The sequence below is a fragment of the Columba livia genome, chromosome 2, assembly GCF_036013475.1.
Source record: "Columba livia isolate bColLiv1 breed racing homer chromosome 2, bColLiv1.pat.W.v2, whole genome shotgun sequence".
NCBI classification, from domain to species: domain Eukaryota; kingdom Metazoa; phylum Chordata; class Aves; order Columbiformes; family Columbidae; genus Columba; species Columba livia.
This window is the reverse complement of record NC_088603.1, coordinates 92707288-92734239: the sequence shown is the minus strand read 5'-3', so window position 1 is coordinate 92734239 and position 26952 is coordinate 92707288. Positions and strand designations below refer to the sequence as shown.

At 39.8% G+C, this 26952-nt stretch overlaps 2 protein-coding genes and 1 long non-coding RNA gene across 6 annotated transcripts in view; 1 reads left to right on the top strand and 2 right to left on the bottom strand.

The window, feature by feature from the left end:
- LOC110361443 (uncharacterized) overlaps window positions 1–11307 on the bottom strand; it is a 66843-nt gene extending 55536 nt beyond the window's left edge. Inside the window, exon 1 of one of the 4 annotated variants that reach the window (XR_002418069.2) lies at window positions 10701–11307. This is a non-coding gene — a long non-coding RNA (uncharacterized LOC110361443). Of the gene's footprint in view, window positions 1–8191; window positions 10501–10700 lie in introns of those variants that run through there. The other 3 variants (XR_010470364.1, XR_002418066.2, XR_010470365.1) reach the window with 3 other exon arrangements.
- Window positions 11308–13442: 2135 nt separating this feature from the next.
- C2H18orf21 (chromosome 2 C18orf21 homolog) lies at window positions 13443–20215 on the top strand. The gene is made up of 5 exons (XM_065052816.1): window positions 13443–13728; window positions 13931–13953; window positions 14741–14940; window positions 17982–18190; window positions 18600–20215. Exons 1-5 carry the CDS (start codon window positions 13562–13564, stop codon window positions 18751–18753), a joined length of 753 nt encoding a protein of 250 aa, XP_064908888.1. The 5' UTR covers window positions 13443–13561; the 3' UTR covers window positions 18754–20215.
- Window positions 20216–21765: 1550 nt separating this feature from the next.
- The window catches only part of RPRD1A (regulation of nuclear pre-mRNA domain containing 1A), a 48899-nt gene continuing 43712 nt past the window's right edge, over window positions 21766–26952 (bottom strand). The window contains exon 7 of the mRNA XM_065052813.1: window positions 21766–26402. Within this exon, the coding sequence (XP_064908885.1) occupies window positions 26253–26402 (150 nt within the window). The 3' untranslated portion in view covers window positions 21766–26252. The remainder of the gene's footprint in view (window positions 26403–26952) is intronic.

Genomic DNA, 26952 nt, shown 5'->3' with positions numbered 1-26952 from the left:
AAGACCCAGAGATAAATGAAAAATGGGATAAAATGCAACAGCAATTTACCAAAGGATCACCATACAAACTATCCATTTAGTTTTCTTAGATGAGGTAAGTGATTATCTGAACAGATGAAGTGTAATAGACCTCATTTTTCAGGACTTTAGGAATGAATTTGACATCATATTATACATTATTAAGGACTAAGGAGTACAGTTTTTTGGTGGTTAAAAAAATAGCTAAAGGAAAAGTACCATTTAAGTGCCATTAAGATAGGATGCATCAAGTCAATTGACATTAGCAGTGAGGGTCTTCAGGATCCATCTTGGGGCTTCTTCTGTCCTTTCATAGTTCTTGATCATTGTGGCCCAGGTAGGAGAATAACTGGGCACTCTTGTACTGTCAATACAAAAGAGAAGTGAAACTATACAAATAGAACATCTTGAAGATAGGAGCCACAGAAATGGGGCAAGCAGCAAGGTCATGTAAAGAAAATTCAAATGTAACCTGGGAGATGACCAGGTAGAAACAAATGAAGACTGTAGTTGCCAATGAGAGGATGACTAAATGGGCAACGTAATGAAAAAGACAAGTGAGACTATAGGACATTTTCAGTAGATTTTCAGTAGACCCTGGGAGACATCATGTCCCAAGTACCTCACTGGGAATCCTATACACATTCAGAAAGATGAACTCAAATGGGGAAAAGTGCCGACAATATATCCTAAAATGAATAACCTAGAAATAAGACTATGAGTTACTCAAATAGTCTCCCAGACACGTTAAAGCAAAATTACAGCCTTCCAGTTGGAGCTTGAGATGCAGCTGGATGTACCACATGCTATACCACCCTTCACAACTGCCCAGGCCCACTGCTTGTGTCCACTGCAAGAATGTCCTTTGGCTCTTTCCATAAAGAGTGTGGTGGTGATATTTTTACTGCTTTGATGTTAGTACTGTCATTTTGGAGGACATATCCAACAACATCTACCATTCCGTTTTTCACATAGAGTCTTCATTACAAAATCCATGTAGAGCTAATTACATAGATAAAGGCTTTTGCGATAATGCAGGCTACTTGTAAGTGAAAATAAATAAACAGAAGAATGTAGGGCCCAAGATTATTTGAATAGCTATGGCTCACACAAGTATAATCAACAGGAGCTTTAATTAAGAATAATTAAGCCTTTTGTGAAATAATCCAGGACAAACTATGGAATTGTTCTAAAATTGTTATTAGCTGCTCAGATGAGTTTGTCAGATGAGTTTTCAGTGCTCTAAAGCTGAGAAATTTAACAGAAATAGTATTTTGCTGTATTTTCAGAACTTGTGGAGAGATATATCTCTCCTGAAGAAAGTGAAGATTTGGCACTTTGTGTGAGCAGAGAGGATCTGGCCCAGGCATTCCTGTTTGCAGATGATGACTTTACTGTATTATTCACTTTGTCTTGGCACAGTTAATCAACAGAGGAAGTGCAGTGGAAATAACAAAGCCTTTTCTCTATTTGCTGATAACATTTTTAGCACATTTAAGGAGAAATCTGGAGAACCACAGTAATTTATGCACCTCAGAAAATGTGTTGAGCAGAGAGAAGAGGACAGAGAGGACATCAGTACTTGCAAAATACAAAACAAAACCCAGGAAAATGTCTCCAAAAAGGGAATGTGAAAAAAATAACTCTTAAAATACATTTTAAGGAAATATTCAAAAGAACCTTTCCAGGATATAGTGTCTGTTTATACCCATTAAGTGTACACCTGTTTGAACACAAATCTGTGGATTTATACTAGGGATGAATCTAATCCGTGCTGTGTATTCAAAATAATAGGTTCAAGGGATTAGCCAGGACAACAGCAATTTTATGAAATAGAATTCATAGAATCATAGCATCATAGCATCATTTAGGTTGGAAAAGACCTTTAAGATAATCAAATTCCTTTGTATCCCGCCTCACATTATCAGAAACACAGCTATCTCCTAATTAGCACAACTCCAGCTTTAACCTTTTGTCTTGACTGTAGTCTCTTAGATTAGTGGTGATGTTCAGCCTCCTCAAAACTTCTTTCATAAACTGACTATTTCCATGGTAACAGCTGCCACTTTCATTCTACAAGCACCAAGAAAATGTGATTTCCTTTATAAGAGTGGGCCAGGCTGGGTGTGCAACTCTGGCCTTTGTCAGTACTCTTTTCAGACAAAACTGTTTATTCCAGAAGAAGAGGAAACAGGTGCAAGCACAATTCAGGAGACAGTTGTTGGCTGATCCAGGAAGCAAGATTGGCAATGGTTCGAAAGGGAGCTGTCGGACAACCCACCTGCAATGCCAGTATGTTCTGCAGCTGCAAGAGGGAAGGCCAAACACATTCAACACCAGCCACCAAACTTAAATCAGTATTTTCAGTGGATTTTTTTTGTTTGTCTGTTTGTTTGTTTTGTTTTCTTTTTGCTTGTTTCTTCGGTGGCTCCAGAAACCGTAGCAAGACATCAGCTTAATGCCTCCACAAGAACAGCTGAGAAATACTTAATGTGAATCAAGTGTTCTCATTCAAAGAACATTAAACTTCAGCCAAAAAGAACATCAGTTCACTGCTGAGAAGCTGACACAGCTTTACTGATCAGTGCCTTTATCTTCAACAGTCACACCAGTCTATAACCAAAGTCTCAGTCTCAGCTAAAGTCAATTCCCAAAGTGGGACCAGCGAACATTCACAACAAAGGTACTTTGTCTCCTGTTAGTCATGGGAAATTTTTCTGGAACTTTATCAAACTGGAGGCTTTTTCCAGAAAACCCATCTGTTCCATCTGAACTCACTCTGACACCTTTACCTTCTTTGAAACTGAAGGTTTCCAAGTCAATCTGTTAAGATGAAAATGGGATAAAGTGAGATTCACATCTACTTCTCCAGCAATCCTCTGAAATAATCGAGTTTTTCCTTGGTCACAAACATACGGGTATAAGAAAACAGAGCTGCAGTTTTCTGAAGCTAGTTTTGTATTTTCAGTTTCTTAAACTGGTCTTTAAAATGTATTTTTTTAAATGAATTTTTTAGCACTCATGTTAAGGACTAGCAGACAGGAAAACACATCTCCAGTAGCATTTTTTAATTGTCTCCTTAATGCCTCATTAACCCTTTCAGCGCTAGACCAGGTGATTGCTTGCCTTTCCCTACATATTTCTAATTCCTGGTGTACCAATACCTGTTGTTAATTAGGCACTTTGAAAACTAGAACTCAGTTTGGATATGGGCCTATTGTTTTACACCAAAATTACCAAGTGTTTGAGGACACAAATATTATTGATCTACTCTTCTGAAAGTGAAGAGTGGATGACTGCAGTTGTGCAACCTACATAAGCTCTGTCCATGCTAACACGTGTTAAGATTGTTTAGAAATTGATTTATTTCTGACCCTCATATTTGAGCATTTATAATGCTTCAACATTTGCAGATTTTGCTACCATCATAAGGCACCAAACGTAATACCAACGTTAAAGCCCACAGCTCCTCCCACTGTAGCTGAAAAGGAAAACACCACTAGTTAGGAATGAACAGCAGGTTGCAAACACACTGCAAGCACTAAACTAAGATATTTACACGAGTATCACAGAAACTGGATGCCATTCAGATTCAAAACCTAATTCTGTCGTTGGATCATAATCCACAAAGGGCCAAATTAAAACTATTAGTTCTGGGCTCACACTGGGAAAGCCTGAGTTTTAGTTTGAGCTCAGAGTCCTAAACTCATGTTTATTGTCACTTCAGCTCACAAAAAATTGGTCAATAATCCAGAACTGCTCATCCAGGAAAGATTCCAAAGGCTTGCCAAGTTCCAGACAATAGTCCATGGAAAAAAACAAGCACACAGATCTGCTGGCAGGCGATGCCTCTATCCATGCTCAAGTCACATGTGTTCCTAGGGTGGTTCTCAAAAATGGAATGCCCTTTGGGAAGGGAAGGATGAGGGAGTTATTTAAACTGTACCTGTGAATGCCATGAATACCCCTCAGATTTAATGCAAAGAAAAACCAAAGAAATTACTGCAGATTAATGAAAAAGAGAAAATGGTTGGCAGGAAGGGTTGACTGCATGATTGGCAATATCACAGCAACAAAAGCATGTCACAGGACAACTCATAGATCTGCACCGTGGATGTTTGCCATCTTGGTAGTGGTAGCCTGTATTCTGATGCCACAGCCCAGTTTGGCAATTTTACTACAGGCAGCAGGGCTGTTAAGGTGTTGTGTGCCTTCCCATGCTGTCTGGCCTGACTTCCACCCAGGAGAGGGGTGTAACTGTATCTGCACTGGCTTCTGGAGTCAGGAGCGGCACAGGAGACCAGCAGCACCTGTCTTCCACTTTTCTCAAGGGCTGCTGTTTCTCCCCAGTAAAACACCAGAGCAGAGCTGCTGTACATTTTACAAGGATCTGTGGATTCTAGAGAGTTAAAGCACTGGATGGTGCCAAGATGGACAGTCCCATACTTGAGAAGGATAGAGAGGAGGGGATCTCACTTCCAATGCCTTCCAAACTACATCCTTCAAGGCTAAGTCCTGGCTTCTCTCCGACCATCCCTGCAATAACGTCAGTTCAGATCTTACAGGAAGCATGCTAGGGAGGAGACCACTATCTTGACCCACAATTCCCACAAATCTCACTCACCCTTTTCTCAGAAATGTTAATGGAATTGCCATATTTAGTGTCGTTACTACACTGTTTTTTTTGTATCCATAATAATGGGAGATTCAAATCGTGTTGCTTTGTCCTCACACTGCTTGTGCCTCCAACTTCTGGCAAGCATTGCATCACAGGCCCTTCCCACCTTATGCCAGGGAGACATAAACAGCATCCTTGCATCACTGTCTGAGTTTTGAGCTTTTCTCCATGCTTTTAACATATATTAATGGAACTCAGCCTGCACCAATTGGTGAGCTAATTGCTGTCAAAGCAGATGGTAAGACAGGCCTGAAAAAAATATTTGATACTTTCTTATCATGTGAGTGAAATGTATAAGAGAATGGATGTCGTTTCCATATACTGAGGGCAGAAGAAAGTAAACTTTTATGATCACTGGAGTTCGAGGAACAATTATCCAGCTCCAGTGGATGCATACCTTACATCTTGTTCTACTTGACGCTCTCTTCTATGGTTTAGTTTGCCTCCTGGGAACATCATGTGCTGAGGGTTCATAGACTGCCAGTATGCTAGTTCAATCTTCTCCAGGCACCAGTGTTCAGAGAGCAGCATCATGAAGCAATTCAAGATACCAAAACCAGGAGCAAGCTCATAAGGTACTCATGATAAGAGGTAACGTATTTTTCCACATTCTGTGCAGTTATTTTGGAGGGGTGCTGGCACAGTAAAGCCCTCTGTGGAAAACTCTTGCACAGTGCTAACTTTCCAGTGGTGGCCACCAGAAATATTCAAACAGAGATATAAATAGCACTGCACTATAAAAAGTAACAACAGCAGCAGAGGTCTGTATGAGGATCAGACCTCAAAACGTGACACTGCAGAAGAGATGCTGCATAGGAGATATTCAGGCAGAAAGATTCATATTTGGAGAAGGAAGTATAGCTTGCCAATTGGCATTCCAGCAGTTAGTTGCCAGCCAGGATTTTCCTAGGATTTACCCCTAGTTTCACAAAGGTCACACTAGCAAACTGGTGGGGATTAAAAGAACAAAGAGGTATTTGGCTTTTACTCCAAGGCCCTATCCCTGATTTTAATATTGATGACACTGGAACAAACATCCCAATAGCTGCACATAAAGGCCAATGCACAAATGTGCTATACTCAACATATGGAAGAAGTTTGAAGCCTTTCAAACCACTTATGTTTTCATGAGAAAGCTGTGGCTATCGACAGCAGAATGAAAAACCTAATATGTTAATTCATATTATTAGAGAAGAAAGTACATGGCAATGTTAGCTATGCTGAGGATTTTCAAAAGCTGTATTTATTTTGGGTTTCCTTTCAAAAATAATATTTTAATGAATATGCAGCATGCTGGGTCTGTGGCACTGGTAGTGTGCCCACCACTACGGTACCTGAGCACTCAAGCAAATGATTAACCAGCAGAGCAAACGAAACAGAAGCAGAAAGCCAACAGGCACTGTGACAAGCTGTTCACAGACCTGCCAGTACATCTCTATCTGGACCTTTATTCCTTCCGGCTTTCCACTGTCCTGTCTTTTACCCATGCTCTCGTGATAACCAGATCTCTTTTTCTAAACAGTGCTAAGGGATGCAGAGATCCCAGACTGGCTTAGAAGAAAGGGTGTGATTAATAAAGAAATCTAAAACACACATATTTTCATCAGTAAAACTTCACTTAAGGAAAAAAATTTTCATTTGCACAAACAAAGATAAATTATGAACTTACAAAATTTGTTATGCCTGCCATGAGCCTGGTCACTTTAAAATGACTTTTCTAAAGAGGGAAAACAAGCCTTTTCCACATTGAGGGCCAAAACCACCTTTCACGAGACTGGTGCAGACCATACATGAACACTACTGTTAGCATTATCTAATAATAATGAAAACAATACATAAATCCATATGTCTGTGGGCCTTCTGGGAAAAGCCTGGAGACTGCATCAGCCCCTCCCCACACTTCAAATAAGTAGCAAGTTAACAACAACTCTGGTGATGTTTGTTTAACATATGTGCATATAACTACCTCCAGCTTTTTCTGACTTGGGTTGCTTAAGCAGAGACCTCTGGGGTTTTAGAAAAAAAATATTCCATTGAATCATCTACCCCTTGCTGTTTTGTTTTCTGTATAAAATCTCTGAGGAGCACAGGAAAGCAGAGGGCTTTGCATGCAGACCAACTTTAGGAAGGCTAGCTCCTTTCTGTACTGGGAAATGATGCAGCTATAGTATAAAAACCTCACTGAAGAAGTTTCCTGTTTTGCATCACTAGTCAGGACAGTAACACTGCAGTCTAATTAAACTACTGCCATGAGGAGCTTTTTCCTCTTTACTGTAGCTGCTTCTGACTTACAAAGTAGTTACATCCTCTCCATTTCAGTTTTTCCTTTAAAAGAGGAATAAGTTTTGGGGGTAAGCCACATTAGTAGCAGTAAGACTCAGGTGCTCTCTTCCCAATGTAGATAAAATATGCTGTGCTACCACTGTGCCTCAGCAGCAGTTTTGAAACAGATAAGGAGCACCAGACCACCCACCCATATTCATCTGTGAAATTCTGGCTTAACATTCACACCAAGCATCAGTCTGTTACCTCTCTTGTGTCTAAATTATATCCATCACTGTCATCTCTAAACATTTAGATCTCCCATGGACTTTATCAGTCTTTATAATCGAAGCTTAAGAAGATGTGTTTGTTTAGCACTTGCAAATGGCTTTGAAGATCCCTGTCTCAGCAAGAGTGATGAATTAAAGATGTCAGCTGGGCAAACAGTTTAATTTTTAATGAATTTAGCCAAAATTGATTACTGAAAAACTGATATGAATCTTTCAAATTCATATTATTTCACATACTTTTGCAGTAAATATTCCACCCCTTCTTGCCATCAGACTCACCAAGCATAAAACTGGAAGAATCAACAATGATGGAAGCTTCTCAGACATTAGACCAACTTTGGATACTATAAACAGGCGTGAGAAGCCACTTTTTGATTGCAGCAGGGAGTACAGCCCTAAAATGGTTTAGCCCTCAGCTGACTGAATTTTTAATAGCAATTCTGTTAGGCAGACTAAACATGATGGCTGAAGCAGTTATGACAAAACTCAGAAGCCAACAAATGCAAAGAACTATTCAATTACACAGTTATTTATCAGAAGCACCTGTTTTTTAGTCTCTCTGGTTCATTTTCAAGTGAATTTAAATAATAACGGAGGGGATGAAAAAAAATCTTAATATAGTCTTTTTTTTCTTTTCCTCTCACAGCTAATTTGGAGTCAGGAAGACTATAAAATAACAGCATGAGTGTTGAAAATTACAGGGTGAGTTCGCAAATCCCTAGAGGTCATCTACTACAACCTCATGCTCAAACCAGTGCCACCTTAGAACAACAGGTTGTTCAGAATTAAAAGGAAAAGAAAATACAGCAAAAAGAAAAATGAAGACTTGCCCATCCCCACTCTGCACCAGGAGAAAAAAAAAAAGGCATGAAATGTTTTTCTGAAACATGCAGCTCTTCTGTCTTGCTCATAAGTAAATATGACCAATATGGAAAATACCTACATCTGCCTCCTTTGGTTGACCTAGTTCCGTTTCTGTCTTGATGCAGGTAAAGTTTAGCACAGCATGTGGCAAACTCCAACTCAGCCGCCAGCACTGCTCTGCCACACTCCAGGTGGGAAAAGGCTAGGAATGCTGCACGTTCAGCTCCAGTGACAGAGAAAATGCTCCATATTATTCATTAGCAGTCCCCTCCGAGTTAATTAAGGAACAGAGCCTAAGGCTGCTGAAGAGGGTTCCACCCCATCTTTGGGCTGGGAAAGCAAGGTCTCTAGGGCGGGGGCTGGACTTTACAGCAAAGAAGAACAGGGTGGGGGAAACTTGAGAGATAGGAGTGAAACCCAGATGACTCATCAGAAAATAAAATGTTCCTATTTTGGCAAGAGGCTCAAATAGCAGCCCTGGGTTGTGCTGCAGCACAGTAATAAACGACCCTGAGTACTTGGGACAAACTCTTTGCACAATGATATTCCTAACAGTAGTGGCTATTTCACATCTCATTAAGCAAAGAAGTTTACATGACAATTAGCACATTAACTAGCAGTGTCTTGCACAGGTGGAACTTCAACTTGAGATTTCAACATTTTTAGCCAACCGTTTTGTGAGGTAAAATGAAGGAATAGTTTCTTAGGACTCAAGGTGACAAGGACTCATATCCAGAACTGGCATAGGAGTATATATGTCTGTGTACGGGGGGACACTGCAACCAGACAGTGGCCTTTCCCATAACTTCTATGTAAGGGGGGCCTCCATGTACATCTGCAGCCTGCTATTCAAAGCCTAGCCCTTAGCGTGGGCAAGATGCCAGGCTGGCCACTTCATAAGCTGACCATAAAAAAGCCCAAGATATCACAAAGTCACACAGAGGCAAGGCAAAGCCTGGACTTCAACAAACAGTAACTCCCATTTCTCAGCCCCAGCTGCTGACCTCTGTGGCTCCCCGCTACATAAATCCCTTTCATTATATCTGTAGAAATATGACCCGTGAGAAAACACTTCGGCAAACACCAACAGGCAATCATGCTAATTTCACTGAAAATAGGTATCAGCTATAAGAGAATGTTTATTGCCTTAGAGCTTCACATTTTAGATGAAGAACTAATCATTTCTACCAGAGACCGCTTTAAAGAAGAGTTGGTACACAAGTAAGGATTTCCTTCAACTGCAGGTATGTTCCTCTCTGAGGTTTTTGTTCAATACCATATTTAATTTCTATTTTCTTCTGAAATAAGGGATTTGCAGGTATGCTAGAAAATACAGAGCACTGGAAATGGAATAAAAGGAAGAAAAATTGGAGACTGGAACTTGTTGCCTTCAAGATCAGAGGGATTCTGATATTCATTGAGTCTCTCCTCTGTCAGTTGGGTGTTGCCAACCTCATGGAAAATTGTGACATACTTTCTGTGTGTTATCTTTCACTTCTCTCATGTACCTACTTCAAGGAAGTTGTGTTCTAAACAATGTATAAACAAACAATCATCATATTAATCTTTTACATATTTTGGCACTCAAAGCACAGATAGATCACTGTGCTGTAGCCTTCCCTATCATACTACTTACAAAATAAAACCAGGCTCAGGAGGAACACTAGATAACTTTTCCTTTAATTAGCTTTTCAAAGCTGATGGTATTTTTTGGAATATGATTTATTCTTTTTATTTATCAGCCTGCCTTGTTTCAGATAGGTACTGTCTGATTGACCTCTAGATACCCTTGCACTTGCTCTGTGATATCCCTAGAATGTCAATGCTTCAATTCTTCATCTTGCATTTCCCAAGTGTTTCTTATTGGTCACTTCTGGTACCAGTGGCAGCTGAAGTGGAAGTTTATCCTCTGATAATCTGTACGGCTTTAATGGTTCCCAGCATCCTGAGGATATTTTCCAAGTGTTATGGTGACACCAGCCGAGATCTTGTCAACAGAAAAGTGTTTCATATGCTTATTTCCTAACTTAGTCTCTTGGGTTTTTTTCTGCTTTCCCAACCGTCTGTCAGACCCTTGATTTCTGTGGCTTAACTATTTTTGTTATTGCTATATTCTTTAGTATAATTTCTCAGTATCTATCTGATAATAAACACTGAAGAATCTGATGGCATCTCCATCATACATGCAAAATCTCTTAATAAATTTCTCCAAACCTCCAAGCCCCATTTGTCATAATGCTTAGAAAAAATTCTCTCTAAAAGGAAAAATAATGGTCACATTTTCTCTATCTATTTCTCTGTAAACTAGAGTCTAGGAACTATAGCATATAAACCTTGTAAAATTATGATCATGTTTCAAACAGTTCTAATATAAAAGATTACACATAAAACAAGTCACCAGTTTTAGCATGTCTCCAAAATAATGTATGCTTAGAAATGTTTATCCTTGTAGCATGACTATCTTTTTCTTTTCCAAGATAAAATTAGTCGTGCACCAGCATGCCTGAAAAAGCAAAATTCTCATCTAATTTCAATCACTCAGTTTGCTCATGACTTTTATACAGCTGACTGAATACCTATTATCTCACCTGAAAGAGAAGCTGTGAGTTTGCTCACCTCAGTCACCTGCAGATTCTTTGAAATGCCTCCTCTTCTGTTCCTTCCAAAGAGTGCTTTTCCGCATCTCCCAGTCCATTCCCGAGTCCACTGAACATGCAGTCATCAATAAGTTCTGGCTAAGTTACCCTCCGTAACTCTGAGGAAAAAAGGAGAGACTCGCAAATGCTGCAGAAGGTCGTCTTTGCTCTCTTTTTTGTTTTATTGGTGGTCTGTCACAGTCAGGTCTCGAGTAGTAAACTGAACAACCTATCCTCCCGGCTCTTCTTTTCTTCTTTTTCTTTTCCGTAAACACATAATCAGTGCTTCAAATCCTTTAGGTATCACAAACTGTATTTCTCTATTGCCCTCTACTGACTGCTAGCTACCACCGCCTTCCCGGGGAATCGGCAAGCAACAGATACAGAGTCTGCTTTCCTCTACCGACCTCCCTTAAATCAATAATGATACACGATGACCAAAAGTCAACACTGATCATTCTATTTTTTCCTTTGCTACAAAACACCAGGCAAGATTTACAGCTTGTTGGTGAGTCGTGGTAGCTACAACAAACTGAACAACAAAAGCAGGAAGCAGTTAGTAACATGGGTCTGCTAATGTGTTTTGTTTTTTTTTTTGTGAACAAAAGCAAGAAAAAAGTAGAGACAAATCCATTCTGCCTTGAAATGCGGGTGAATACACCGCAGTGATGCCATAAATACTGCATGTGGGAGCTGAGGGTTATCTGGTTTTAAGGGTCTTGTTCTGTCAGCACTGGATGCACGGAAATACTGGCTTTTGATGATAGTCCTGCAGAAAGGGGCTATTAGAAAGCCATGAATTGGAGGCCATGCTTTCTTGGTCATTTTCCCTTCATTTCTAGAGTTTTATTTGTTTAGCACATTCAGCACCGCACGTAATGTGAGTAATAAAGAGATAGGTAGTGGGACAAGACATATGATTTACTGTATGTGAATGGCACCAGGAGGTGCTGTTTGCGCTGCTTTTCGGACAATGATGATCTATAATGCAAAGAGAAATTAGTGAACTAACATAAAAAAAAAAAGGAATGGCTCATCCTAGTTTTAGGAGCAGGAAAAAAAAAATTATATATATATATATATATATATAATTTCAGACAGACCGGAAAAGACCAATGGGGAAAAAAAAAACCAGGGATAAGAAAACTGTAAGAGTAGGGTGGGAGAAAGAGAAAGAAATAAAAATGCATCTTTTTGTTTTAGCCACTGCTTCATTAGTACAGTACAGTAGCTTGTTAACCAAGTCACTCAGGCACTTGTTATCACCAAAAAATATATATATATATCCTGATGTGCTCTGGCCCACTTGCATCGCTCCAGGGACAGGGAGGTGTCAGGTCCCAGCTCCAGACAACAGAAAAGTTCCCAGTACATTTCCCTTTTGCTAGGCAGAAGCTGGCAAAGAACATGGCACTATCTCCCCCCACCATTCCTCCTCTGCAACTGAGTCTTGTAGGAAGCAAACAGACTCGCATAGTTAAAAATCATAAAAACAGCCCCACCTCCCAAGAAAGAGTTCAAATTATTTTTGCTTACTTGTGTTCAAAAATTACATTCCTTCTTTTCCACTGCTATTAATAAATAGGAAATTTCATTTACCAAAAGTCTGTTGACAGATGAACACTGGTTGTGTTTTAAATAGATGTGACATCCCTGTTCTACTCAGGGAAGGTTCAGTTCACACAAAAACCATCCTCAACAAAGCCAGCAACCTGGCAACAAAAAATGTAATATTGAAAGGTCCATTGAAAAATGTGTTTTTAATTAAAAAATAAAGTCAGCAGAGGTTCTAATTGTAGCTATTATGAGCATTTCATTAACAAGCCTGGATTTATTGACTGCACTGTAAAGCTCTCCTATTAAAGGAAGCATGGAAATTCAATTCTTCCCATGCTTTTTTACTTCTAAAGCCCTGGGCTACTCCATGTTAGAAAATAAGAAATAATTATATTTATTCAAATTCCTTGATAGAATATTGAAGCCTGCTCAGCTGAATACCTCTTCTAAATGAACATTACCAATAGATCAAAGAAGAAGAGCGTCTAGCAAATGAATGGGGCCGAGGGAATTAATAAAACATATATCAAGCATTGAAAAGCTGAGGGTTTTTTTCTTTTTAATAGGAACACATTTGCAGAGTGATAAAGCAAAGCATGTAGTTGCCAAAAATCATAAAAAGCCATCTAAACAGAGTGGGAGATGGCTGATGTTCCGCACTTCTGAACATCAAGAGGCCTTCTGGAGCTGCTGGTTAAAATTTTCCACTTGACAGCTCTTGACAGAGAGTGTTTTATTTTTCCTTTCCCTGAGGTGAAAGTTTTCTTACCCCCACAAAAAAAAAAAAAAAAACAAACCAAAAAAACCCAACAACCCCTTTTCACACCGCGGAAATCACAAGCAGTGTCCAAATACGGGATCTCGCTCTCGGCCGCTCCTTAACACAGCGCACGGCGGCGGGAGGGGGGCGGCCGCCCACCCCCACGGCGGCCCCGTCCCCTCAGCCCACGCTCGCCAAACCGGCGGGGTCCCGCCACCCGCGCGCCGCTGCCAACGGCTCCGCGCGGCCGTTAGTGCCGCCCCAGCGGCGTCCCGGGCACGAGACCTTGTCCCGCGCAGCGCACCTCGCGGCTGGGGGCGAACCAAGGGCCGCTCCGCCGCCTGCCTCCCCGCTCGCCCCGCCGCAACGGCAGCGCCTCCTCGCCTCCACCCGGCCTATCAGCCCGGGGTGCGCCGAGCCGGAGGGAGCGGTGCGGGCCCGCCCCAGCCCGGAACCATAGCGCTGCAGCCGGTGGTGCGCATCGGGACTCGGCGAAATGCTGCACATGTCCCCCGTCCCCTCCCCGCCCCCGACCGCCGGACCTGGCTGGCGGCGGCTTCCGGCGGGGCGGGCGTACAGCGCCATGGGGCGGCAGCGGAGGTTCTTGGAGGCGGCCGCAGAAGGGCTGGTGGGCGCCTGCCCCGGCCAAGCGCGTTTCCTGCTGTAAGCGCCTCGGGGAGCGGCGCGGCGGCCCTCGGGGGGCGGTGGGGGCGACGGGAGGCCGGCCAGAGGGGGTGTGGGGAGGGAGCGAGCGAGCCGGCTGCTGACGCGCGTGGGCAGCCCCGCCCCGTGTCCTCGCGCCTGCAGCGGCGCGCCGCCGCGTGGCCGGTGATGTGACGTGACGTTGTGCTCTTGTCCCGCGCAGGTGGACGCTCCGCAACCGCCGAGGTGAGTTTTGGGGCCCGGGCGGTGGGGGGAGGCTGCGGAGGAGGAGATGGCGCTCCCGCTGTCCCCGCCGTGTCACCGGGGGAGCCGGGGCCGCCTGAGCCCGGTGCAGCCCAGCAGGGGCTTCTGCAGTGGGGGAACAGCGTACAGGGTTTGCGTGGGCAGATGAGAGGCAGAAGCGTGGCCCTGAGGATGGGGAGCAGGCTTTCCCTTGCTCTCCATTTTCCCTTTCCCCGTGCGCTGCCCTCACAAAAGCTGTGCCTGGGCATGCTGCGGGGCTGCTGGCAGAAATGACAGACTTGCTGGACAGCAGGGTCCAGCTGTTTCCTCGGGTTTAGTGAGAGATGTTGGAGTCTGGCTCTGGCAGTAGGAAGTAATAAGGAAGATAAAAGAGCACGATGTTTGTCATTAGGTCTAAAGTTTACCTCCAAACATTTATTTATCCCTTGCTGAGGTGCTGTCATCTTGTGCTTAAAATGGGCGAAGAGCTTTACAAGGCCTTAGTGTCACTGATCTGGCTTGAACAGAGCTCTTGCAGACTTGTGAGCTGACATCGTTAAAGATTTTTGGGAAGGAATTGCATTTTTCTGGCAAAATTTACAACTATGCGTAAACTTACCATGAATTGTGCTCAGCTGGTGTTCTGCTTCCTCTTGTGTTCTAGTTGTGTCTGAAACATAAAAACATCTACCTAGATAATATTAAAATAGAAACATACCATTTTAATATTTACCTATAAAACATAATTATTTCATTTAAGTTTTACTTTTTTACCTTTATTAATCTGTAGATAATGAACATGGATTAGAAAGGATATGTCCTTACTGCTTCCAGTTCCTGGTTCCTGATAGCTACCGGGTGCGTCTCAAACCAAAGATGAAAGTGACTCCACAGATAGAGAAAGTTCTAAAACGAGAGGCGAAGAACCATAAACTTAATATGAAACAGACGAAGCTTTTGAAAAAGTTCAGGGAGTCAAGAAGTGTTCTGGTAAGGATATTTACTTGGAACTGCCAAATACCTGATATTTCCCTGAAACCTTTCAGTGGCATAAAAAAAAATAGATATGGAAGTCTTTCTCTTAGAAGTGGAGCTCACACCTAACACATTTCTTTTTTTTTCATGAGCATAAAACTTCTCCTTTCTTTTGGGTTAACTTGCATTCACAATCAAAATTTTAAAAATCTATCCTTCACAATGGCAAGATCGTGAGCACAATGACAAGAACTGTATCCTTTCTCCAATAAAACCCAGCCCCATATGTCAGATAAGCTGCACAAACAGCTCTGCCCTCCCTGTGATGTCTTCAGCAGCAGTCGGGGCGGATTCTGCAGATGTCTAAGATCTTGCTGAAAATTAAGTAATGTCTTTCTTCCAGGAAGCTCTGGCATTTCAGCTGCCAGCTACTATATAATTTGTATAGCTTTGCAAAAATGGTAGGAGTGGCAGATTTTTGCCTTTTTTCCTATGAATGTGGTAGAACCTGGGAGCAGGCAACTCTGCTAGATGCAGAGCCTTAATACTGCCATGTAGATCCTGAAATCCATTAGAATCCTTAGAAATCCATTGCTAAGAATACCCAAAAAGGTATCTCAGAAGAAAAACATGCCGTTGACTGAAGTAAGACTGGTTTTGCCAGTATGTTTAGCTTGACACTTAATACCTGTGTTTGAGCTGTGAAGGGCTTGAGGGACTGATTCATCGTCAGTTTTTTTCACTTTTATCAGTTGTCTAAAAATATTTTTTCAACTTACAAGCTTCATTTATCTCAGCAGACCATCATGACTACATCAGATTATTGTTAACTTCCGTACAAACTGAATTTTTTACATTTGTGTGAATACTATCCTTTATAAGAAGCCTTTCACAACTAAACCATATAGGTAATTTAAACAAGTTGATGTTGCTTTTGGGGCTTCAGTTATTTTTCTTAAAATTACTCAGGAATATAAGATTTAATGACTATGTTTATAGTAATTACTATTATTTGAAGAAGAATAATATAATCTAGGGTTGCCAAGCCATACACTGCTATTAAAACAAGCTATGTGAATGGATGTTTTAATAAATGAGATGGCACCCTATTGTGCCCAGCAGTTGCCAGCACAGTTGGCCTTTTCTCACATGAGAGTTTGCTGGCTTTGAGAGTAAAATTTGTGAAGCCAACTATTATTAAAGAGTCAATAACACAAAATTAAACTGAAGAAATATCACAGAGGTGCTCAACTGTCTAGGAAAATAAAATAAGGGACTTCAGAAAGGCACCTTTGCTATTTCTCTCTCTAAAGCTGGAATCTTTGCTTTTTTTTTTTTTCTTTTCTGGGATCACAAACCTTTAGTGTACATTAAGTACTGTCTCTTTAGACAACTGATGAGGACTGTCCTACTGACTTGTGATTGGTTCTTAGATTTATTCCATAGCTGAAGAGGTTTGTAGGACACATTATACATTCATATGAGTAGTTTAAAATTCAGTTTTAAATAGGTCCAGTTTAAACTCTGGGTAACATTCTAATCTTGGGATGTAATTACAATTTGCTGCACTTGTGTTCTGCTCAGTTTTATTTGCATTTGTACTGTGGATTATGATTCAAGTATTTCTCATCTTAAGTATTTCAAATACTGTCAACAACTGGTAGCTTTCAAAATTAGTGAAACAGATCCCTATAATCTAATACCTGATACTTACAACAATGAAAATTCTAGTGTGGATGAAAGTGAAACCAAGCGAAAATGTGACAGGTTGTGCCTCTGATACCTTTCTTAGCAAGTAGAACTTGATTTGAGAATGCTTCTGCCACAAAAAAGTACACTGCACAGCACTGCAGTGCTCTGATTAATCCACTAATTCCTGTATTGTAAGGTGTTCACCTCCATTTACATTCTGTAGAGTGCCAAGTGTGATGCTGTTTTTTTTTCCCCATATTATTTCATTTAGAACAACTAAAAATACATCAACACCTGAGCTGTAAAAGTTAATGGTCTTTCTCTTTTTCAGTTTGTTAGGCTGACAAAATAATGTCTAGAGACAGTCAAAACACTTACCTGAAAACATTTCATTTCAGCATTTCTAAATGTAATTCTTTCTAAGCAATCTGAATTTAGGTAAATTTACACAAAGAGTAATTCAGTATAGATGCTTTCAAAACGGCTTAGACATTTTTCTGACATCCTTTTGTTTTCTTAACCAGAGACATCGTGTAACTGTTTTTCAGTCAGTGTAATTGTGTGCCTGAGAAAGTTGTCTGGCTGTATTACTCTCATGTCTATTAATCAGAGTAGTTGGCATAGCAGCCAGGGATATTGGGGGTATCTGACAGTCTCTGTGACTGTCTGACATTATCTGTTCTGAGGTACCTCTGCAACATCCTGTGCTGCTGGAAGTTCCCTGCAGCCTAGAAGTAAACAGATAGAAGAGAAAGTGCCCATTGTTTAGAACCTCCTCTGTTTTGTAGTAAGTAGTTTTGCACTAATAGACTCTTTGTTCACTAAGACTTGCTGTTATTAGTTATAGATTACTATTTTTTAAAGTTTGGTAGTTTAAATATTTTATCTCAAAACTCTCTGGGAAGCATGTAGTATAACTTCATTTGGGGTAGAATATGCTAGTGAATTTAGAGTGCTTTTTATGTCCTAATTTTTAGCAAAATATGAATACTCCTTATGTATACTCAAGATAGCATACATCTCGTTCAGGTGCTGTTTCATCTTTCTGTTTTGACAGAGTTGTTTTCCATATTTCACTGTCCAACGTTGCATTCAGAGTTACGGGTTTCCTGAAATTGGTTGCTAGGGGACTGGAGTCATCTATAGATAAACCCATAGGATGTGTGTGGCATAAGAAGCCTGAATGAAAATGTAAATGGTGGAAAGCATATGTTGCTTTTTAATATCTCTGTGTTTCCATTAAACAAATATTTAACTTGTGTCATGGTATTCGGAGAATAGTTTGGATAATTCTTACAGTGGCTTTATAACATAGAGGTGGGAAGACTGAAGAATGGTTAATATTTCCTTTCTTCTCTCCATAGCTGGTTACTTGCAAGTCGTGCAATAAAACAACAAGACATGATGGTAAAAGCAGGGATTTTCTGTCTACCAAGACACACAGTTCTGGTACTCCAAGTATTAAATCCAGCCTGAGGACACCAGATTTAAAATTTCAGTCTGCAAACAAAGTGACACCTGTCAGCTGCAGTAGGTTGGGATCTAAGGGGAATAGTCCCTCATCACTTCCCAGGTACCTGTTTCTCTCCTGTTTGAAGAGGCAACTTTGCTGAGCAGTGTTATGTCTTGTTAGGAAAGGGCATCATGTACTGATTTCAGATCTGTCACTTAATGAACCTTAAATTGGTAACTAAGTATTTTTCTTGAGTGGCCTGGTTGAGGACATCAGTTTTAAGTTACCAACTTTAAAATCAAAGATTCTAACAGAAAGCGACTGTGTGCAAAGAGTGTACAGTTACGTTTTTGTCCTTAATGTGAAATGTCTGGCTTAAAACTGACATCCTAACTACTAACTTTCACGTGAAAATACACTACTCATATTCAAAATGTTTCACTCAAATTTTATATGTAAACTTTCATAGTTATTTTATGTTAATTTTGATTTCATCACCTTTAAGACATTTGAGTGTTTTGTTTTTCAGAACACATCTATCTGGACAGGCGACAACCAGCTCTGCTTCCAAGACTCCCCGAAACTCCAAATTTCACTTTTCTAAGCTAAAACGGATGCTTAACCTAGAAGAAAAAGAGAAAAGCCAGAAGGCAGATTTGAAAACCTTCTTGACTTCACTTTAGTTATGCATTATTTCAAGGTAATAAAGATCACAGCAATAAGTATTCTTCCAGTTTTAGTAAATCAACAAAGTTTTTTTAAACTCAGGCTAGCAGCATATACCCTGTGGAAGTATAGACCATATTTTTTAGAAGCAAGCTCTGCTTCTAAGAGGACTGCAAGAGGGAGAGGAGAAAGTAGCCAGTGCAATATTCTTGAGAATCATGAACATGTTTTGCAGCCTCTAATGGCCTAAGAGTTAAAAGTATCTGTCATTTGAGGAAGCTGACAATACTGGATCCATCAGTGGGTCCAGCAGGACTAACAGAGAAGTTGGCAGACCTGAAAGCAATTTGAAGGCTTGGGGAGTGGGGAAAAAGTTTGTTGCAGTTTCCTCCGCCTCACTGTCCCACTATTTTTAAGATAATGCATCATCTTAATTTTCCTAAGAATGTAGTCTGTGATTTGGACTGCAGACAATACTGGTCCCGGGATACTGTAAAACTGCACTCTTATGGGGGGTGCTCCCGATACTGACTGACAGCTCTACTCTGGACTGCTGTCAGCACACCAATGTGGTATTGCTATGAGAGTGGCACAGTCATAAGGAATATGGGGTGCTTACTTTCCAGTTGCTCTGGTGCTACTAAAATGGGTCACTTTTGTCTCATTCAGAAATGACTAATGAGAGAGCGTCCTTCTTAAGTGTCTTCCCATTTTATCAGGCGTCAGAGTTGCTTCCTTCCTGGACTTTGATCTGGAAAACTAGGTTTGCACTGGACTATCATCAGCTCGTTGAAACAAAGTGTTTTGATGTGAATAGACAATTGTCAAGGGTAAAGTGCTCTCCACTGTCAGATTTTGCATTTTGAGCTTGGCACAGAGGTGAGAAAGCACAGCAGAAAGTCACTGATCAAGACTGAGTTTATAGCCTGCCCTGTATATAGTCTGCAGCGACTGTTCTGCAGGAAGTGCTTCGGATTTGCTCTCTTAAAAGAGAACCAGTTAAAAACATTTACATTATCTAGTTTTAAGGCCATTTTTTTTTTTTTTTTTTTTTTTTTTTAATCTAATTGTTTCTTTTAAGTGTCTGCAGACTCAATGGACACTGCTTAAGAATAGGATCAGCAAACAAATTGGCAGACTTGAAAGCAATCCAGGGCAGGAGAGAATAGTTTGTTGAAAATTCTACTTACAGTCTCAAAGATTGGCATGTAACCTTTTTATATATCCTGTACACTTGCACAATAATTTTGAAAGGTTCACTGCCATGTGTTTCTTGCCTGTGTGTAGGATCAAATTAACTGTCATTCTTTGATCAAAATAGAGACCTTGGATTTATGCCTTTTCCACTGTAGAACTTGGAATTAATTCATCTGTTGTTGCTGTAGTTCTGATCCAGTTCGATCTTTCTCGATGGAAAATATGCATTATAAAAAAGTATTTGAAAAACAAGTTTTGCAATAAATTTTTATATTAAAAGTACACGTATTATGTACTCTTTTGCTGTGCTTCATAGGAGAGTTATGTGCAACCAGCATGGGCACCTGCTGTGTTTTAAGGTGCACCAACATGAATGTGCTAGATCAGATCAAGAGAATGCTTTTGAAGCAGACCTCCTGAGTGTCCCTGTTAGGCAATACCGACTGGTCTCAGAGTACGTGTAGCGTTCCTTTATGGATAAAAGTCTGTGCTCCGGGGTACAGCCAAGGTGCTGCAAAGGCTAACTAAGGAGCGATCCATCTGCAGGATCAGCAAAGAGCTGGTCTGAAGTACACTTCTCCAAAAAGTGTTGTGTGGCTGCCAAGCACTGAGCTTCAGGTATTCAGCACTCGAGGTGCAATGTGCTATTTGTTAATGTAGACACAGCCTTGTCATGCTCTAAACAACATCTTTTTCTTTGTAATTACCAGAGCTGGTCAGAAATGTCCAGACATGGTGTTACAAGTGATCACTACTGCGAGATATCAGACTTTACCGTGGAACAAAAGCCATTCAGTATGTGCCGTTCTTTGTTTTACAAGTGTATTTTAAAATGCTCAGCAGAAAGCGTTGTTGTGTTCTGTCATCTGAGGTGCTTTTGTGTTTTTCCTAAGCTGCTAGTACAGTCTGTTACTGGCCTTTCACTGAATTAATGTATTGAAAAACATATACAGAGAGACATACGCACATATATATACATATTTATATATAAGATGTATATAGGTAGATACATACATACACATAATATGTATATATATGCATACATACATACACACATCTGATGCACTTTTCCCTTCAGAATATATTCCATTCCTGTACTTGATGAAACGCTGAAGATTAATTGTTGGCTGCAACAGGCTATTGCTGAGCCTGCCCCCCAAACCTCTGCTGTGCAGCGCTGCTGGTTTGCGTTTGGAGAGCTGCAAGAAAAACTCTGTACACAGAGGAAATGGTCACTCTGATTTCAGTGAGGCCAGAATTTCACTCAGGCTTTGTAAACTAAGACCAAGAAGGTTTTCTGTTAAGCATGCACCCCTGGGTACAGGTATTACAAAGTAAGAGTTCTTTCCCAGCTCGCACAAATTCTACTTAAGCAATGGGTATCTGTGTCATTGGCAGTAATAGCATTGTACCATATACTGAAAATATTACAAAGTGTGTCTTAATATAACCAGCTCAACTAAAGTGTGTTTTATTTTGACACATCAGTTTGAGCCATTTTCCCGTTTTTGAGCATAGGGCACCTCAAGCTGGCATATTACAACTCACATGCAGCCCCACCTCTGAAGAAACACAAACTTTGGTCAAACTAGCTAATATGTGAACAGTATTTCTTTTTAAGAAATTTACAGTTCTAGAGATATGACGTCAGACTTTTTAATGTGCCACTTCCTCACTGAAAATTGTCACACAAAATACAAATACAAGGAGTAATAAAATTCAGAATTAATAGAGACCACTTTCTCAGCATCACAATGAGATAGGGAGCAGGTTATATTTAAGCCATTTCACACACTGAGGTTGAGTAGGCAAGCAATAAACCATTTCGAAGATGTTTTTACAACATTTTATTCTATTAAATATGAAAGAGCGTACATACAGGTGTTATTTTGAGGACATAAATTACACAAGGATTACACATTCTGTCAGAAAAGCACAATAATGAAACATCTTTACATTTCAAACTTTTCTTGTTAGCTTTAACAAATGAGTCTATTTTTGTTGCAAACAAGTAACGAGTGCTATTGAACTTTTGCAAATTCCCACAAAAACATCATGCTTAGTAGGATAGTTTAAATATTGTAAAGATGAAATCAGAATTAGATTTCTAACTAACAAGATGGAAGAGATTTACTACTTAATCAAGATAAATGACACACTGAAATAGGATCTGAGACAAAATTGGTCATTTGTTAAAAAAAATTCCACTTCAGACAATACATTTGAATTTGTTTTCTTGCAGGAATAGTCACTGATTATATGCATGAGTAATGAGCAGAACTGGCTCTAAATATTTATAAATGCAACCGTCAAATTTCAGATGTGCTGGTTTTCTAGTTCACTAATTTTTCCACTGACAAAACCCCGCACCCATGAATCTATTTGCTTACATTTCAAAAGGTTGAAATCCAGCTCTTCTGTAGAGGGCAAATCAAGCCTATGTCTGATTTCCATGGCTCCCATGGTCAACTGTGCAGGGGGCTACTGCATCCTATGTACGTATTTTAGGTCATCACTGAAGTACTGGACTGAGTTACCATTGACTTTGTGAGAGCGGTGTTAAGTCTGTGGAAGTCTTAACACATTGTCTTTATAAACTTGAGGTAAACAGGAACATTATCATAATGAAAGCTCTCATTTCAACATTCAGAAGCCTACTCGGATAAAATACATAATAAGCACATAGTCTGGGTTGTGTTGCTAGGGATTAACTGAGGTGTTTTAATATATTAATACAAACATTAATGGAGTGAAATGGCCAAATTGATGCCACTGCAGGGTGAAGTTCAATTTTCAAAAGGAGTAATGGAACACAGTTTCTAAGGATGGTAATTTTTGTAACTAAGGATTTCACATTTATTTTTTAAACCACTAAATGGGATAATATTCCCGATACCTTTCAAACATTCTGCAAAAACACAGATTGAGCCTGCAAACACTACAATATACAAGCAGTCCCAGTGACCTCAATGGTAAGCATTCTCATATGGCAAAGAGCTGCAGGATTATCACTGCTTTTTCAGAGAATGCTCATTAAAAGTGCAATATAGTGAAGCAAATAATCTAATCATTATGCTTTTATTATTAGATGAAAAATGTTCACATATTTTATAATTGTGCCTTTTGTAGGGTGGGCATTCTGGTTTGAGTAGAGTCACACCAGAGGAGCAGGGTACACCCACACATTTCCTTTCCCAGGGTGGCAACACCCCAAAGCAGTTTTATTGTATAATCCCACCTACAGCTAAAACATTGTGCTGCCCAGAGTTCCACATTGTTATTTCTGTGATGACAAAAGCTGACATTTGTTTTTCTTTTCATTTCCACTCAGGCATGTTCTCCCTTTTAGCTCCTAGGCATTCTCCCTTCCCCCAGCCACCCTCCTTTCTTCCTGAGATGTCAGAAGTCCCTATGTTAAGCTTTGGAACCTGAGAATTTGGAGGTATTTTTGATACTAAGGGGCTGCATTTGTATTGTACCATGTTATCTCCTGCTATATTATTACAGTCACAATATAAATCTTCTAACTAGTTGATAACTGATGCCTTTCCCATATAAATAAAAAACAATGTACCATTCAGCCACTAATATATGACACTTGCTGTAAGAGTGACCTTTACCTTCCACAAGTCCTCCTTTCCTAACAAATGTTGGGAGATCATTTCCAAAAACCCACCTATGAAATATTCCTTGAAGTAAACAATTTCACAATAAAGAAAAATATATCCAGAAAATAGCACTCTCTCAAAATTAAAACTTATGTACATCAAGAAGTTGAGATTTTTCCTCATTCTTTTATCAGGTCTACATTATCTGTAGATAAGCAACATTTTCACTAAAAGTTATGAATACAAAAAAGAAATCTAGTGAAGTGTCTTTTTTAATACTCTTGAGAGATGAAGGAAATTCAGCATTTGGCTTTATTATTCTAATTATTTTTAATTAACGTAGCAAAAGACAGCTTAAGCTTAATTCCCTATGGTTTTGAGTATCCGAGACTCAGATCCTATACAAGCCACACCGCTGCACTTACAATCACCTCTGGCTACAAATTAAGTTTTCCATAGATGGGATTCAACCATGACTTCACTGTTTATCCTTCTTGTTTTAATATTTGTTTTATAATTCTTAATGGATTAAGATTTTTTGTTATTTATCAGAAATTTGGTGCTATTCTTGAGCAAGACTGAACATAAACTGCCATTGTAATGCACACACATGCATATATAAATTCATGAGCTTAATCTAACATACTAGAACATAAATATTTAAAATATGAAAACTGTACCTGAACATTTTCTTATCAAGAATCTATGCTGAAAAGATGCCATTAAGTGTTTTTTAATTTTACACATTAGACTTAAAGAAACATTCCTCTGGATCCACTATACTTAGCTCTTTTCCTATGGAGTGGAAAATTGCCACTCGAAACTTGCAAATCTTTGGACAGTTAGTGAGCTCTCATGAACTATTTTCAGGATTCCTCTCTGTCAGGCCAAATTTTTGATGAAATTAATATTCTACATTGCATACTACGGAATGCTATGTCAAAAGCTTGTATTTTTATCTTGTGGGGGGTTTTCCTGCTTATCTGAGGTCTAATTGATGGCAACTTCCACGAGAAAAGATAATTGGACTGAGGTGCTAATGTCCAAGTGTATCTATTTTAAAGATTATTCTCCATTCACATCCAGCAAGTATTCTAGCGATTAGCCTTGTAGAAGTCAATAGCAAGTGACAGATGACCATCTTCAACAATTTCACTCAAGGACTATTTTGAATCATTATGGTTTTTGAAAAGGAAGAATAGATTTATTTATTTACTTATTTTTTTAATTGCTTTCACATGAGCAGGGTGTTAAACTTGTAAACTATGAACTTAACTGATGCAAAACAATGCCTGGCAAGTGCAAACCCAAGAACAAAATGCTACCATTAGATACTCTGATGATATATCCAACTGAAAACACTTGCAGCTTAGGTTTTTAAGGTCATCTAAATGCCAAAGGTACAGGCAGGCATTTTGTAAATCACTTCTCAACAATTACGTGCCTCATTCCGATGGACTGAAAAGCCTAAACTTTCTGGCAATCTGCTAGATGCCCGTCTGTATCTTTACGTGAACTTAAAAGCTGGTGCATAGTATAATAACAAGGACTTTTCACAAATTCAGCCACCTGTAGGCAAATACCACACCTGTGCCACGCAAAGGACTTCCTGAAAAACAGACACTCGGCAATAATTTTCTACAGTTTAACTTACACACGGGCCTGAGCTGTCTCCTCCTGTTCTGTGAGAAAAGACGATCAAGATCTAGAAATGTTTGCTGGAGCGGGTGGAGGTGTGGGGCTGCATGTCCTGCTGGCCTCCGGGGTTTCTCAGTGGAAGAGGATGTACAGCACAGCTGTATCATCGCGCTGCTGCACGGATGGATGCTACACAGCATCGTCAAATTTTAATAATGGACATTTAACAGTTGGGACAGTTTAGAGAATGACCTTTCAGTTTAATTAAAGCTGTAAAATGGCTTCACATTTCTCAGATTAACCTTTTTAGATGGTGACGGATGTTCCAGAAAGGGATTAGACTACAAATGAATGGTCCCTCAATTTAGAAACTAAGCAGCTGTAAAAAGAAAGACACAATTTTGAAACAATTAAACTGGTTGACTGCATAGTTTCTTATGCTGCCTTTTAAATGATACTAAAATGTTGCAATATTTTGAGTCACTTAAAGATCTGCTCAGTGTAACATGATTTATGTTTTCCAATACAAAATTGGTTAGTAACATTTACTTCAAAAAAGCCCCCACCTGATTTGTGTTGGGAGTTGGTAATTTAAATGTAATGGACTGTAAGATCACTTTTAACCTTGCATTAAATTGCATCAACCTTCTTGCAAACATAAGCCTGTGATTTCCACTTTTCACTCCACTCCCACAGTATCAACTGAAATGTCTCTAGTTAGAAGTATGTGTTGATTATATGTTGTTTTACATTAAATATAGGGTACATAAGAAAAATCTTAGCTTTTTTTTTTTTTACAGGGCACCCAACTAAAATCTGTACAAAAGATAAGATAATTACCCATACTTCAATGTAATAGACACAGATGCCACTTTTATAAATGTACCCTTATGTTCACTTGCCAATAAAATAGTAAACAAATCAACTTTTTAAACCATTTTTTATAAATTATTAGAGTATTTTTACTGACACTCTCCAACCATATACAAAAATATTACTACAAGAGTACCAATCAGTCTGACCTACCCCTCATTTCACAGAAAAGTAGAGGTTATAGAAGGATGTTCTTGTAATCAGTCATCGCTGTAGATGTCTCCTGCAAACGGCAGGTGTACGTGGCTGCCCGTGACGTTGGGAAGTCGAGAGAGATCTGGCAGGTTCTGGATGCGGGACCTGAGTTCTTTCCGTACTTGGGACACTCTGGCAAGCTTGCGTTTGTACTCCTGTAACACAGAAGGATTCAACATGAGACTCTTGCTTCTACCATCCCTACTATTTACTGCACTTGACATTTTCTAAAGAAGCATTCCCTCTGTGAGTTAGATGACTAAATATCCTTTAGTAGGTGAGAATCCAGAGAGCTGGGTATTCTGGAGGCAGAGGCATCAGCTCTAGCGTTTTCTCAGCATCTAGAAGGACAGCCATGGGATTATTTTGCTTTGAATTGTAAGTACATAAATGCAAACAAGTAAGACAATCCCACTTAACACAACACACGCTGCTCCATGCAACTAGTAGAATGGGGTTATTCTTAGAAATCGAATTGAGGGTAATCAATACACAGAGTATGGGAGGATAAACTTACTGATGTCAAAGAAGTTACTTTCAGCTCATACTAATGAAGAATAAACCACAACCAAATACCACCTAACCAGGCCTGTTGATTAGCCCCACCAAGCTGGCAAATCATAACTATTTTGTATTAACTTTTATAATAAAAAACAGATTACATCAGTACACTTATGGGTCTAACCCTGAGTTTTCAGAAAATTT